Genomic DNA, 17,208 nt, shown 5'->3' on the forward strand with positions numbered 1-17,208 from the left:
AATTACTTTTTCTGTAAAAAAAATAATTACGCATTTATGCTGGCGATAAGAAGTATTTTTTTCACTTTTCCTAGTTGTTCAATAGTCTGGTAAATTGAATGTGTCTGGTCAGTTTTATTCAAGCAACGCGTTTTAAAAAATAGTGTGCTGAATTTCAATTACTGTTTTAGTCGCATTGCCCCCAACTCAAACCACAACTCGTTGGTAAATAATTGATGAAATAGTTTGTCTGGACACATTCAAGTTCCTCTCATTGTCACCTTAAAGCTGTGAAAATTTGGTGTTAATCCGACTACAATAAGTATACGTTATTTTTTGTTAAAGACCTTGTATTTTGAAAAACATAAACTCCTAGAAACGTCCATGAAGTAACAGCAAAGATTTTCAAGCTTGTTTATCGGCACAATCAATTTGTTTTCCCATCAAGGTCTGTTTTAACATGTGTAGGGACATCCAAATGTGTAAGGCTATTGGAATCCAAAAAAATAAAGGAATGGGATAGCTATAATTGGATAAATTCGGCATATGAAAACACCAAAATCAATGATTTTTTTCAGTGGCTGTGTGACCTTGTGTCTGACACATTCATATGCAAATGACTAATCTGTGAAACAAACAGGGGCGGAGACAAACCACTCAATTGTTTGGGAACACTCAATAGTTGTGTTCATGCACAGCTCCTTAGCACGGGCTAAGAGGTCAAATTCCTTAGCCTGTGCTAAGAAAACGTGCGTGAACGCTTAGCACGGGCTAAGAAATGCTAAGTACGGGTTAAATCTGATCCGAATTTAAGACGTGGTCTAGACCCTTAGCACGGGCTAACGAAGTATGCGCGAACGCTTAGCCCAAGGCTAAGCGCCTTCTGCGGCGACCTTTGCGTGTGAAAATTGTCCCATGTTCGTATAACGACTCTATTCCACTAGTCATTACCCCGCGCTCGCTTCCACATTGATCGGGTCGCTGTATTAGAGCGTACAGCAGCTCCAATTGTAGACAACATAAATTTGGTTCGCTGTATACGACGTGCATTAATAAAACTCTGTATTCTGTTACGCCCGTTGTATACTGTTTCTGTGCATCCAAATAAGTTGGGTCCGTCTTCTCCTCGCGTTCCTGTGCACGTCGCTTCAAAATTATAGAACGAAACATGCCAGCAGCAGAAATAGAACCTTGTGCGTGTCATCCGTTTTTCGTTCGTAAATAGCGGCTTTAAAGGTCACCGACTAATGGCACCCCTTGACCCGTGCTAACGACTGACCCTCCCTGTGTGTGGACGCAATTGGGTCTAGCCGAAATGCAAATATGCTAGATAAGCCTAAATCAGCTTAAATCTTAGCCTGTACTTCGTGTAACATGAACACAACTATTGTGTGTCAGATAGCTACTGATAACATATCCTAACATTGCTTTGTCTTGAGTTTATCTTTGAAACTTATAGGCACACGGATTAAACCAGTGTTGTTGATTTTGGAAAACACTACTGAGGCTGCCTTGCTTCCCTTCAGAAAATCTACATTTTAACCAACTTACATGACATTCTATGTTATGTTGACTTTATCATATGAAAGTTTATAGTGCATTTCATCAATTAATAAATAAATGTGAAAATCGTAATTTTCAACACAAATAATAGTCTCGCTACCTTAATTCTATAATTTCTATTATTTTGAGCAAGGACAAGGGTCTGTACCGAGACATAGTCGCTCGGTCCCATAGACGTCCATGCATTGAGACGAATAGATCGTCAGGCCCCTGTGATTAACACACTGCAAAATGTGATACAATAAGCAACCTACTGGACGAGTTAGTAGTGAGCTAATCTTACATGTAAATATGACGATTCGACTTTGGGACGAATCGACTTTGGGAGGAATCGACTCGTGGGATAAATCGACTTGTGAGACGAATGTGATTTGGGACGAATCGACCGCCCCCCTACTGACTTACCGCTGGTTTCTGAAAATTTCACGACAGCAGTGCCGTTCGGTCTGATGAGAACACCGTTGACATCTCCGCCGCCACTTCTTCGATGACTCTGGAAATAGATCGTCAAATTATCTTCATTCGTAAATTCGGGAAACCCGGATACAAGAACAGCATTTGGTGAATATTTTGAGAACGCCATTTTGCCATACTCATACAAGTGTTCAGTAATTCGCGTCCACAAACTCAGTTAAATAAGTTATTTCAGGGACCACCTAATACTGTACGCGGAACTATAGTTTTTCTAGGAAATTTGACCACGTGAGCAAGGCGGCGTTATATCATTGGCTAAAACTACCACAACATATCGATATACCGGGGAATCCCCAATGTCGTCATGATCGTTGGGTTGGTTATTATTAATAAGATATAGCCACAGTCCCCCTATAGACTATATATGTATAGCCCTATCTTCCCGAGGCACACGTAAGTTTGACAAGTCACTGTTGATGATGTACTGGCATGTAAATGGTAAATGGCCTCGGTACGTTCGGTAGTGTGTGACTTCCTGCCCCGGCTCCCTGTATACTTACATTGGTAAATGGACGTGGTTTCGTCATACACAACAATCGGTCATAGATTGTGTGGTAACCAAGTGTTTGCCTATCCACCACCGCAAAGATCCACACAGGAAAAACGGCAATTAACACGTTAACTCAGTTTTATTCTGTGGAACTGCAGACTACAACTTGGCAAGCTTTGCCGCCATTACAAACTCAAACGTGGTCATGTGACCACTAACAAAAGAACATCTAGCCTACTAAATATAGATACGAAGTTATCACATCCCTTCCCCCTAAAATGGTTTACAATGAGGAAAGTCAAAACACTAATAAACTCAGAATTACAAGTTCAACTTATCTGGTTTGTGGATAATGCGTCCAGACCTAGTAGTAATAACACCTGGGCTAGAAATCTTTAGGAGTGGTATCTGGAGGAGTCTGAATAATTGAGTGATCTGGGCAAGGATTACAATCAGTAATGTTACTAGGACTTGTATCAAAAACAACACTGGGATTTAAGTCTACGTTAGAAACTGAACACTTAATGAAGGAGTACCGGTAACTTGTTTACTAACAATTGGAATCTCTGGTAACTCTTCATTCACCCTAGTCTCACTAACAGTACTATCAAATTTCCTAATTCTAATTTGGTCTACATGTCTTCTAACAATTCTATCATCACCCAATTGGATTTTGTATGATACAGGACCAGTAATTTCGACAATAACACCTGGCAACCATCTATTCCCTCTACCACTATAGTTTAGTACTAGCACATTATCATGAATATCAAAAACTCGTGATTTTACATGTTTGTCATGATGCAATTTCTGTGTTGCCTGTTTTGATATTACCTTTGATCTAAAATCAGGGTGAACAAGTGACAAATGGGTGCGCAGTTCCCTATTCATAGACACCTTAGCTGGTGTAGCACCAGTTACACAATGTGGAGAACTACGATATCTAAATAAAAATCTTAATACTCTAGTTTTAATGTCTCCCTGTTTCATTTTTTTCACTCCATTTTTGAAAGTCTGAACTGCTCGTTCGGCTAAACCGTTAGAACTTGGATGAAATGGTGCACAGGTCACATGCTTAATACCATTATACAGCATGAATTTTTGGAATTCATCACTTGTGAATTGGCTACCATTATCGCTAACTAATATATCTGGTAGGCCGTGAGTGCAAAATATCTCTTTCAATTCAGCAATAGTTGCTGTAGACGTAGAAATATTCATGACTTTCACTTCCAACCATTTTGAGTATGCATCAATTACAATCAAAAACATTTTGCCTAAAAATGGTCCTGCATAGTCGATGTGCACCCTTTCCCAAGGTTTTTCTGGATAAGGCCAGGAATGCAATGGAGCCTTACTAGGTTTACTTCTATGAATTTGACAAATTTCACAATTCTCAACTGCTTTCTCAATATCACGATCCATGTGAGGCCACCAAACGTATGATCTAGCTATAGCTTTCATTACAGAGATGCCTGGATGTGCCTCATGCAATTCAGTTAAAATTCCCTGCTGTCCAACAGGTGGAATAATCACTCTATTACCCCACAATATGCAACCTTCCTGTACACTGAGCTCATGTCTACGTACATAAAATGGTTTCAACTCTTGTGATTTAAATTCATTTGACCAACCCCTTTTAACAAATGACAGCACTCTGGAATGAAGTGGATCACTAGCTGTCCATTTTCTAATATGATCAGCGCTAATGGGTTGGCCTGACAAGTGCTCTAGCAATAAAATTGTATCTGTAGGTACTGGTACAGATTTTGGTTTATTAATGCATCAGCATTACCATTATCTAGGCCTCTACGGAATTCCAAATCATAATCGTACGCTGCAAGAGCAATTGCCCAACGCTGCACTCTAGCACTGGCCATACTAGGCAAGGCTTTGTGTTCATGAAACAATGAAACTAAAGGCTTATGGTCAGTGACCAATGTAAAATGTAATCCAAAAACATAATTATGAAAATGTTTAACTCCAAACATGATAGCTAAACTCTCTCTATCAATCTGAGCATAGTTTTTCTCAGCATCATTCAAGGTTCTAGAGGCAAAAGCAATAGGATGCTCAGAACCATCATCATTTCTATGTGCTAAAACTGCACCAATGCCATAAGGCGAAGCATCACATGACAATACAATAGAATAGAATAGAATAATGCTTTATTAATACCGTAAAGAAAGAGTTAACATTTCCTTTTATGGGTCATAGTGTACAAGAACACCACTTGAAATCAGTAATTTCTTAGCGTTTTTAAATGATTGCTCTTGTGGCTGCGACCAATGCCATGACACACCCTTACGTAGTAATTTATATAAGGGCGCCAACACTGAGGACAAATTCTTGAGGAATTTCCCATAAAAATTGATTCCACCAGAAAGACTTCAATGTGTGGACGTCAGTTGGTCTTGGTGCATCCATAAAAGCCCTAACCTTATCCTTAGAAGGATGGATACCCGTTGAGTCTATCTCATGACCCAAATATGTTACACTTGGTTTAAAAAGATAACATTTATCAAATTTAATCACAGGGAGCCACATCGAGGTCACGACTCGGTTAGCCTTGCTCAACTGGTTCGTAACCAGTCTTGTGATTGGTTGTTAACAAATGCTGAACAGGCCACGCCTCCAACTGTGCCATGCGTTCGGGCAAACCGTTAGGAATTCCTAAATGGAGTAAATTTGTGTAGTTTTCTTAATTTATTCTGCAGATATCGGTAAAATGTAGGGAAGGCTTTGGCGAAATTTGAAGGAGCTACTAGTATTTTTCAATCTGGTATTTTTTTAGATTTTATTTTTCATTCTTTTCGTCTGTTTTTTTCGAGTTTAAAAAATGTGAGCTGGCTGGAGCCTTCATCCCTTGTCTATTTCTTACACTAGATACCAGCCGATACCCCCCCCCCCCCTCATAGGGAGTGCGTACAGTTGATCATAGTTCCTGGGCTCCCTGTGATTTAATCTTAAGACCCATATCATGCAGTCTTTTCAAAACTTTCTCAAGGTTTTCTTTGTGCTCTTGATCAGAGACACCTGTATATATCATCTATATATACAGTAACGTGTGGTATATCTCAAATTATACATATGTCGTTGAAAAATTCCGGGAGCCATTTTCACTCCATAAGGAACTCTATTATACATGAACAAACCACGATGAGTGTTGATGACACAATATTTCTTGGAGTCATCTTCCAGCAGCATTTGCTGATAGGCATTACCCAAATCCAATTTTGTAAAGGTTTTACCACCAGACAAATTTGCAAGTAAGCTATCAATCTTGGGTAATGGGAATGTGTCAGATTCAGCTACAGGATTAATAGTAACTTTATAATCCCCACAAATGCGAACACCCCCAGATGGTTTTGACACTACCACAATAGGTGTTGCCCACTCAGAATTCTGTACTGGTGTGAGAGTACGATTCTCTACAAACCTGTCTAACTCTGAATCAGTGGCTTCTCTCAGCGCAAAAGCTAAGGGACGTGCCTTAAAAAATTTAGGTTTCACATCACTCTTTACATAAATCTTGGCACTATCTCCATTATAACTACCCAAACCTGGTGTAAAAACATCATTATACTTCTGTTTTACTCTATGCAAGTAACTATCATGATCACTAGACTCTACCTTGACTTGGTGTATCAATTTTTTCCAGTCTAACTGAATAATTTCAAGCCAATTTCTACCTAGCAAATTCTGCCCTGTACCTGATACAACAATCACCGGTAATGTGAAGTGTTGACCATTATAATCAACCTCCACCTTAACGACACCATCGACATCCAGTGTTTCAGCAGTGTAAGTCTTCAAAATTACATCAACTTTCTACAACCCCTGCCTGAATTCTGGGTTAAATCTACATAATTTTTTAAATTCCTGTGCATTTAACAAAGTAAAGCTTGCACCTGTATCAATTTCTAAATCAACTGATTGACCTTCAATATTCATTTTACACATAAAAAGATCAACTCCACCAAGATTAGCTCTATGGAGATTTCATTCACAATAATTGATCTCATTAAAACTATAATAGTCATCTTCATCAAAATCATTTCCCTCCAAAACCTCATTGTCAATGTTTTCAACTTGGTGAGTACTACCACCTTTAGTTGTTGACTATACTTGTTTTCTGCTGCCAGTATAGCTTCGTCCACGACCTCTCCCACGAAATGTTTTTGTAGTGTCTGCTTCTTGATTTGGACGCTTTTCATTCCTGCACTTACGCGAAATATGTCCTTTCTGTTGACAATTGTAGCAAGTCTTGTCCTTATAGGTACAGTTGTATGGTTGGTGATTACCATCACACCTCCAACATGGTTTTGCTATTGTTGTATAGGTTTTATGTACGGTAGGGGAGCCTTCATATCGGATACATCTTTCTTTGCGCATTCTGCAGCTATTGCCACTTCATAAACTCTTTTGAATGACAAAATTTCTCCTGTTTTTGGCTCAATGGACAGCAGTTTAGATTGTATGCGCTCATCATTAATACCAACTATTAATTGATCACGTAGCATCTGATCCTGGGGTTCTTCAGACAGAGAGTTAAAATTACAGTGTTCTGTTAACGATTTCAAGGAAGCCACATAATCAGCTATACTTTCACCATTTCGTCGGTTGCGTTTGTGAAATTTCAGTCGTGCAACAGTTTCTGACGGTTTCGGGTCGTGATGCTTGGTTAACAGCTCGCACAACTCAGTGAACGATAATTTGCCTGGTTCTTTTGGTTTGCACAAATTTCGCAAAAGTTTGTACGCCTTAGGACCTATTATGGCAATTAACACAGATCTCTTCATGTCTGGCTCTACTATTTTGTTAGCTACGAAATAATGTTCCAATCTTTCACTGTATTCCGTCCATGACTCAAGTTCTGGGTCGAATTCGCTAACGTTTCCGATTAGCGCCATTCTGAATACGTAATTAGGTATATCGTTTTAGCAACGGAAGTTCACGTGAATAATTCTTAGATACTCACTTACTATTTTAACTCACACAGAGTTGTAGTTATACAGTCACGAAGTCCGATACCTCCTGTTGTAGTATTTCACACAGAAAATGCAGTAACCATCAAATTTACGAAACACACAGCTTTTTTCACCTTAAGGTCATTCCTGTTATCCTCGTCGCCATTTATGTGGTAACCGAGTGTTTGCCTATCCACCACCGCAAAGATCCACACAGGAAAAACGGCAATTAACACGTTAACTCAGTTTTATTCTGTGGAACTGCAGACTACAACTTGGCAAGCTTTGCCGCCATTACAAACTCAAAGGTGGTCATGTGACCACTAACAAAAGAACATCTAGCCTACTAAATATAGATACGAAGTTATCACAGATTTTATGTTAACAAATAACAGCTTCAAGTATAATGTAACAGAGCTGTTTGTAGATGAGAATAGAATATTTGATATCGGTAGTGACCACAATATTATGTATGCCACTCTAAACATTCCAACTTTAAAACGAGACCACAAAATAAATAAAAAACAAAAATGGGATATAAACAAAAACACTGATTGGAGTGAATTTCAAAATGTTTTAACCACCAAGTTATCATCCTTTGATGATACCGTGCGTTTGGCAACTAATACAACAAATAAACAATCAGCATGTGATGAAGTTTGGAACCAGTGGTTAAATAATACAAGTGAAACATGTCGTGAGGTTATAGGCAAAAAAAAATACATCAAGTACCGGTAGTGCCAATCTGATTAAAATCTGATGTAGTGTACGGGCTTTAATTATTTTAGCTATGAAGTTATTTTAATTTTATTTTTCATTACTTTTGTTATTAATGCCCTTTTATTTTATTATTTTACTTTGATTTTTTTTTAAATTCCGCCCTACCTACATCTGATCCGACGCCTATGTAAGTCTCGTTCAAATCTCGCGTAAGTAACAGCCAATCACAGACCCCCTTTTATACAGGCTGTCGGTTGCTTATTTTTCAGTGTATACGGGCAATCTTTCTGTACATTATATTTTGCCCACTTGAATAAACCATTAATAAAAAATTGCTCGTATATTTTTATTTGCAAAAGAAATTCCACAGCATTTTACAATTTTTGTCATTACATTGAATATTTTTTTCACTTCCAACAAATGTGTACACTTCCAGATACATCTTCGCCAGCCAAGGTTCGTTCATTCAGTCATCGCTTCAATTTTACATCACTGAGCATAATTATCTAGAATGGAAGCAAAAAAATAAGTAAATCGTAATGATTAGAACACTGTAAACAGCTATAGAAAACAATGCAAACTGATTTTAAATTGTATAACGGCCCACGGCATCGACGCAGACAAGTGGAGCAAAATAATATTTCCTGATCAATTGCGATGTGTTCCAAATAAAAAAATATTTTATTCCAGTCCAAATCAGCTCAATTACTTTAATAAAGAGTTATTGTATAATGTACAAAACATTGATACAATTTGATGAATATTTACAGCTACGGCTTCAATACCGTAGACGATTTTGGCCCGATCGTCAACAAAACATCACCCGTCTCCAGGGCAGGCGACTGGAAAAAGACACCGGTGTTCGGTCGAACCGGTGGAAACAAAATCGTCACTCCCAGAATAACTATGCAAAATAACGATCTAAAGTCGAACCATTCGAGCCACAATATTAACATAAAAATGACTTTCGTTGCATTTTACAATGATAAACTTACCGAAAAGCCGTGTCATTCTCGGTCGCTAACGTCGGTATAATCCGCCATTTTATTTGAGTCTGTTTGCTACCTGACTCTGCTCGGTGACGTCATCATGTGCGCTATAGAAGGAGGTCTGTGATTCGTTGACTAAAATCGTCGATAGTGGGTCTCGTTGAAATCTCGTTACATAGGCATCGGCTCAGATGTAGGTAGGGCGGAATTAAAAAAAAATCACAAAATCAAAATCAAAGTAAAATAATAAAATAAAAGGGCATTAATAACAAATATAATAACAAAGAAAATTAAAATAAGTTTATAGCCAAAATAATTAAAGCCCGTACACTACATCAGATTTTAATCAGATTGCGGTAGTGCTAAACCATGGTTTGATCAAGAAATTAAAAGTGCAATAAATGAAAGGAAAAAAATCAAATAAAAAACACAGAGAGTGGGTTAAAGAAAACAGCAGTTACCATGACAATGAAAGTAAAATATTATGGAATAAATATCTAGAAGATAAAAATAATGTCCAAAATCTTATAAAACAGAAAAAATTTGAAAACAAAGTTAAACAGTGTATTGAGGTTGGTAAATGTGTAGGTAAATCAACTCGAAAGTACTGGTCAATTCTAAAGGGTCCTAAACATAGAACATATTCTTCAGTTGTTCTTGACCAGGAACATAAATTAATCATCGAAAAATATAAAGATAAAAATGTTTTGATAAATTATTGGGAACACTTGGGTGAAAGAAGTCATCAAAATTTGGATGAGAAGGATAGTTTTTTCCAAGAATCAAAAATGTTTGAAAAAAAAGTTTTAGATTCAATAGCCAAGTATGAAGAAGATTCATCACAAAATGTAAATAATATCTCTGTAAAGGATGAACAAATAAATAAAATAATATCAGATCTCAAGAATAATAAAGCTGCGGGCCAGATGAAATCACCCATGAAATCATCAAAGGTGGTGGCAAAGTAGTGACAGATTCATTAAAATTAATGTTTAATATGTGTCTCCATGCTTTGAGGTTGTCACTGTAGATTGGGGGAAAAGCATAATAATACCATTACACAAGAAAGGCAATATAAAAAATCTGAATAACTATCGAGGCATTTCACTCAGCTCAGTTATTGGAAAAATTTATAGTAAATTAATTGAAAAAGAATTAACCAATTTGGTGGAATCTAAAAATATTTTAGGGGAAATTCAAGGGGGTTTCAGGAAAAACAGACTGACAATTGACCAAGTGTTCATTCTAAAAGGGATAGCTTCAATTCGTAAACACCAGAAAAAGCATACATATTTTGCCTTAAAAAGGCTTATGACAGCATTTGGAGAGAAGGTTTATGGTATGCTTTATGGCAGAATGGTGTAAAGGGCAAATTATGGCGTATAATGAAAAATACATATAATTGTATTGAAAGTAAAGTATCATTTGGCGATATTGAAACAGATTATTTTACACAGAATGAGGGTTTAAAACAAGGATGTGTTTTAGCCCCAACGATATTCTCAATTTACATAAATGAATTCAAAAAACTGTTAGATGATTCACTACTTGGTGTTAAATTAGATGAAATTTGTATAAATGGATTGTTTTTTGCTGATGTTGTGGTGCTTATTGCATCAAATGAAGACCAACTCAAATCCATGTTAAATGTCACAAACCATTTCTGCAAACTATGGGAGATGACAATTAATGAGGAAAAGTCAAACGTGTTGATCATTAACAAGAAAGTTAACAAAATCAAAGATTGGCAGATTGGGAACTCAAAGATAAAAGAAGCTTCTAAGTATAAATATTTGGGTTATTGGATTACACGTAACTTGTCAGATCATACACAATATACAAAAATGTCTGAAAAGTTTAACAAGTTATTCCCCATTATGAAATCAATTCTTGGTAACCATGGCAATGTAAATAGAGTAGATTATGGTATATCCTTATGGAACCACATTATTAGACCTGCCTTAGAGTATGCCTGTGGGTTACAAATATTTAGTTTAACAGATATGGAAAAATTTAGAAAGAATGCAACGTACAGTGGGAAGGTTTATTCTAGGAGCATGTCGATACACTGCAAATGAAGCCGTTCTAGGGGACCTGGGGTGGATAACTATGAAAAGTAGAGTCAGTTTATTAAAACTGAATTATCACAAGATGTTGTGTTTAATGGAATCAACCAGATGGTCAAAAGTTATTTTTAATAAACTAACTGCAGTTAAAGAGAACAATCTGATTAAGACCTGACCATGGCTAAATAGCATTGAAGCTATAGAAAGAAATATAAAGATAAACAAAAGTCAATTCACTAATCTGTCTGAAAGAAATATTAAAAATATGATTGTAAACAGTGACGAGATTCAATGGAAACAAAAAATGGCAGAGAAATCAAGTTTCGTTCATTATAGAAAATTTAAAACAAATTAAAAATATTGTGAGAAATATTTAAATTCTTTATCCAACTTCAAGGGCACCCAATTAAAATTCAAGGCAAGATCCTGCACTCTTGGTTTGGCATACGAGAAAAGGAAATGGGCAAACTTGGATAAAAATGATTTTATCTGTCCGTGTTGCAAAAAGGAACCTGAAACACTTGAGCATTTCATATTACATTGTGAATGTTTCTCAGCACAGAGAAAAACCCTAATGGAAGGGATTGAAATGCTCCTATGTAACAAAAACGAAATAAATTTACATAAAGACTTCATAGCAAACAAAGAAGTTGTATGTTTAATCCTGGGTGACAGTACAAGGCAGTATAATTCAGTCCTGTGTGACGAAATTGATACTTTTACAAAAAAAGTATACAGAAAATATTTAATAGTTTTCCAGTGTACTTCTTATATTTTAGTTTTCATATTTTTTTTTGCTACTTTTAGATGTTTTTGTTGTTGTTATATTTTGTTACTAGTATCTTAGTTCATGAAACTTAGTTTCTTTTTGTCTATCAACATTTTTTTCATTAGTCTTTGAGTGAAATGTATTTTTTTTATTTGGTGCAGCTCCTAATTTACATAGTGAGCCCCTGTAACAAAAAGGAAGCAATAAATAAATAAATAAATAAATAAATAAATAAATAAATAAATAAATAAATAAATAAATAAATAAATAAATAAATAAATAAATAAATAAATAAATAGGCTCGCTAACTACTACCAGGTCATGAGCGGCTTTAGAAGGGGGCCGAGGGGGCCGTGCCCCCTATTTATAACAACCAACAGAGCTTCGCGCCATCGGCGCTCGCGAACTTGGCCTTCGGCCAACTTATCGGCCCCCTTATTCCAGAATCCTAGATCCGCCCCTGGAGGTACTATAATACTTACAGAAAATGTGGTTTTTCAGTCTAATAAATTGATTCTAGAGCACCTCTACCACATATTCTAATTATGCACATTTGGTAATTAATATGCACAGATTTTAAACATAAATTAACCAGGTCTGTGCATGGTCCTAGAGCATCTATGTATACCAAGTTTTATTGAAATGGAATAATTAATACTTGAGATACGCAGATTCGGCAATTAATATGCACATCACCAGATGTGTTCATTATCCTAGAACATCTATGTACCAAGTTTCATTGAAATGTGATGATTAGTACTTGAGATATTAGTCGAAAAGCCAAAAATCGACTAATCATTTTGCAAATTAGATGATTAATATGCACATAGGTTTACCCAAACTAATCAGATATGAACATAGTCATAGAGCGTCTATGTACCAAGTTTCATTAAAATGTACTCGAAGTATTGGCGGAAAAGCTTAAATTTACTATTTACGCAAATTACGTAGTTAATATGCACAGATATTAATTCAGAAACTACCAGGTCTGTGCATTGTCCTGACATCTACTTACCAAGTTTCACTGAAATGTGATGATAAGTCGAAAATTGACTAATAATTTTAGAAATTGGATAATCAATATGCATGATGTTTTACCCGAAACTAATCAAATCTATGCGTTATTCCAGAGCATCTATCAATTAAAATAAGATCCTTGTTGGCTTAATTTTGTATTTATGTTTTGCAGAACATTAATCAATTACAGTATATTCTTGAAATATTATTTATTTAAATTATTTTTTGACGTTACAATTATTTTGCTGCAAGAATGGTTTTGTTCGTGAAAGCCACCGGGATCTCCAAATCGGAACAACACCATGCAGGCGGGCGATGCACTAGCAGTATCTGAACTTCAGCTTGCAAATGTAATAAAGTGTCATTATCAGTGGTGTTCTTTTGTTTTGCCTTGGTGATTTGCACAATAGGAAATTTGTCAATGCAAACTGTCAAAGTCCGTCAAAGTGATTGAAAATAAAAGCAAGATAAAAACGGATCAGGAAATGTTGAGAAAACATTTAGTGCATCAAAGCACTCACCAGTACGTTAAACAGCCAGAGTAGAAATGAGATATTCCACTAAACCATATGTATGTATGTCGCGTCTACATGTCAATGACGCCATCAAGTCACTTTCAAATCAAATTGCTTTACGGTTTCGAACCACGCTTCCTACATAACCAGTCTCTTTTCCGTGATATTTCTCAATTTTCGTACTTATTCCGGGCACCAGATATTATTACCAAACGCTTCAGCGTGGTATTAAGAGTTTGTTTTCAGGGGTGGGTGATACCAAGGTGGGAAATGGATGCACATATGGGGTTAATTCTTTGAATTGCAATATAGAGGGTTCAGGCTGAAATACAATAAATAGTGTTTTCATGTTTCGTCTGAAATTTCTGTGGTATTCTGCTGCTGTAAGTAATGCACGATTTGTTCCGAAATTCAGTATGCTGTGTGCATTTCAGGGTTATTCGTTTTTTGCTGAAAACATCCCTATTTTTTAATGGCAGAGTCGAATAGTTTCACTCCCACTGGGAAATCTGCATTGTTGCTTGAATGAGAGCTAATTAAACACATTTTCCAGACCGGCGAAAGAGTATGCAACAGCCAATTTTAACAGCCTGTCACATGATTTTACTCTGAATGTCAATATGAAAAGAGGCTAGACCATTTTACGCAGGAGTAATTGGGAGTAGAATATGTGAGGGATAGTATCAACAGAAATGTGTATAGTGAAAAGTAATATCTATCCTTCTTGTGCATTTCTGTTTTTTAGTATATTGGTTTGATAATGTTGAACTTGCATGATTTGCAATGAGTTTTTTTTTTTTACTGAAACTCCCCTATTGATCGAATCCCGGGTTTGAACGAGAACGGCGCACCACGTGATTCGTTTGAATACAATGCTGAATGCAAAAACATGCCGTGCTTCTGCGACACTCCACTGACGGAATAACTTATTAGTACTGCATGCTACAACTTCGCTTGTGATGTTGCTTGTTAGCCATGGATTAAATTAATCTTGATTACCAGTTAAAATGTTGCTCATTTGGCGTTGGTAATCTTTATTTGGAACTGGGTAACGCCGCAACGTCGCCAGCAGAAACCTCCTGGTACTTCATACTATGATAAAACTCAGTCAACATACATCAAGTTCTCTCAATCGTAGTATTCCATGTGATGTACACCTAATATGCCAAAAATGTTGCTGAACGATTTAAACTGGATAAAAATACTTCCGTTGCCAATGTAAACAAGCCGGTAAAAAGAAGCAATACTGTAAAATGACTAATTTTCACTGGGTTTAAATTTCACTGATTTACCATTTCAGGCATATTCAGTGGGTTTTAAATTCACGGTTTCGTCATTTAGATAATGTGTTCTATGCTAAATTTTACATATTCACTGTGTTTTAATTTAGCGCATTTTTCCAGTCAGCGAAATAAGCTAAATTAAAACCCAGTGAATAATTACCCCCTTTACAGTATGTTTTCGGCTGTTACCATGGCAGGACATGAACGTGAAGCTAACGTCGGTTTATAACTAAAACCGGGCACCTTATACGAGGTTCGCAAAATAACATTAGAAGTCACTTTATTTTATTGTTAGGCCGTATTCAGCCGTTAAATATATTATTTCCAACCGTTTTGCGATAGTATTTTCTAGATTGGAGGCAGCATTTACATTTTATTCAAAGTTCAAAGTTGCGTTGGGATTACGTTAACAGTGTAACAATGTCGGCGCCGGTAATCTCTTACCAGTGTGCAACGTAGCCAGAATAAAAAGCATGATCATTTGGGCACTGCTATTACAAGACTGGTAAGAGGTAATAAATTTGGGGCGAAAGTATTCAAAAAACAGATTTTGGCTGTTGCCATGGTAGCGGTGGGTCAGGATTGTTTTTCCAATTAGTGATGGTACGACCTGCCTGTCAAGTATGAACAAAATCAACCAGGCCAAAAAAAATCACAGAAGACTTAAAAAGCCATTCCTGGTGAACAGTTACTCTAATTTTGGGGTCAACTTTCTCATTAATGAAAAAAGATATCAAAAATTCAAATAGTAACTTTGTGCCCACACTCAAGCCGAGTACAATGAGCTATGTCTGAGGTGTTGCATCACAGGGAGTTGGACAAACTTATGTAATTAATAAATTATTGAATAATTTAATGTTATATAACTTTTCTTTTACCCCCTCCCTTTCCTGGTATCTATTTCAAGTAATCACTATTTTTATTTTGTAAACACATTTCCGTCTGCTATTTTTGTCAGGTTCAAGTCGTTCACCAGCATTTTTGGCATGTTAGATGTACATCACATAGAATACTAGGATTGGGAGAACTTAATGTATGTTGACCACTTGGAAACTGAGTTTTATAAATCCTGAAGGGCTCTCGGACGATCCACCCGCAGCTTGGACCCGCAGTAAAATCAGCGATTACTATGGAGCCGCAACCATCAACATCGAGATACCACGAGGTTTCTGCTGGCGACGTTGCGGCGTTACTCAGTTCCAAATAAAGATTACCAACGCCAAATGAGCAACATTTGACCGGTAACCAAGACTCAGTCTATCCACGACCAGCAAGCAACATAACAAACGAAGTTGTAGTGGGCAGCTCACGAGTCAGCGACGACCAATGTCAACGAAAATTATTCCGTCAGTGGAGTACCGCACTTGCACGGCATGTTTGCCAATGCACAGATCTGTGGAGGAACTTTTAACTTCAACATAAACCGTGTATCGTAGTCGCCCAGTTTAAGTTCTGGTTCTGTCGTGGTCCCAACTAAAGGGCGACAGTCGTCGTACTGCGTCCTGTTCGATATGGGACTCATAGCGACGTATACAACGCGTGTAAAATACATTGTACATTGTTTATTTACATGAAGTTCGAACACGCGCTGCGCGACGACTACCGCGCTTAAACATCCACAAGTTATTTATTCGGACAATGACTCAAATTAGACGTCTGATTATATTATTTTCACACGTACACGCGTTGCTAGGTCGCAGCACTGTCTTGGAGCATATTAATGGGCAATTGGGTTCCCCGACCTAAATTTCTATCCCGGTTTGTTGCACGTTCTTTTTTTAATATGAAATAATCAAATATGGGACATATGTAATAATAAAAGAACCCCACACCCTCCCCGTGGCTTCGCTCGTGAAAGTACGGCAGCAGGATACACCGCATCACTCGTGAAAATAACTTCCATACGCAATGAAAGCCACAGGGAGGGTAAGGGGTTCTGTCATAATACTTCATTATCACTGAAAACATTTTTCCCCTGAAATAAATTCCAGTGAAAATGCCATTTCCCTCACACTCTATTGAGACACAGCACAGTGAAATTGGATTCACATGTAATGCTTGCAAACATGTCAGCAAAAATAAATTAAGTGAAATTCTACATGACTTCATAAGAGTTGGAAATGAACAAATTACACCCGACCCTACCACTCCACACACAATGTAAACTACACCCCAAAACATCCTTTCACCCACGGTTACTACCGTGTTTCACCAGTGTATTCTATTTTACTTCAGGAGAAATTGAAATAAACAAATTAATTATAATTTCAGCCTCTAGTTGAGGACTGATTAAATAAACTACCTCGTCTTTATGTCAACTTGAAGTTATTCATTGCCTACATCAGTGACTTCAAAATATATGTTTCAATCCCA

General features: G+C 36.9%; 1 protein-coding gene and 1 long non-coding RNA gene across 2 annotated transcripts; both read right to left on the bottom strand.

The window, feature by feature from the left end:
* Window positions 1-6,834: 6,834 nt before the first annotated feature.
* LOC144342483 (uncharacterized) lies at window positions 6,835-7,419 on the bottom strand. Its single transcript, XM_078005591.1, has one exon. It carries the CDS (start codon window positions 7,417-7,419, stop codon window positions 6,835-6,837), a length of 585 nt encoding a protein of 194 aa, XP_077861717.1.
* A 1,109-nt stretch (window positions 7,420-8,528) lies between these two features.
* Window positions 8,529-9,511, bottom strand: LOC146735044 (uncharacterized). Its single transcript, XR_014931313.1, has 2 exons — window positions 9,192-9,511; window positions 8,529-8,702 (listed from the first exon to the last, which is right to left on the bottom strand). It is a non-coding gene; the product is annotated as an uncharacterized LOC146735044 (long non-coding RNA).
* Between the last annotated feature and the right edge of the window lie 7,697 nt (window positions 9,512-17,208).

Source organism: Saccoglossus kowalevskii, chromosome 13 (genome assembly GCF_978046115.1).
Source record: "Saccoglossus kowalevskii chromosome 13, keSacKowa6.1, whole genome shotgun sequence".
NCBI lineage: Eukaryota > Metazoa > Hemichordata > Enteropneusta > Harrimaniidae > Saccoglossus > Saccoglossus kowalevskii.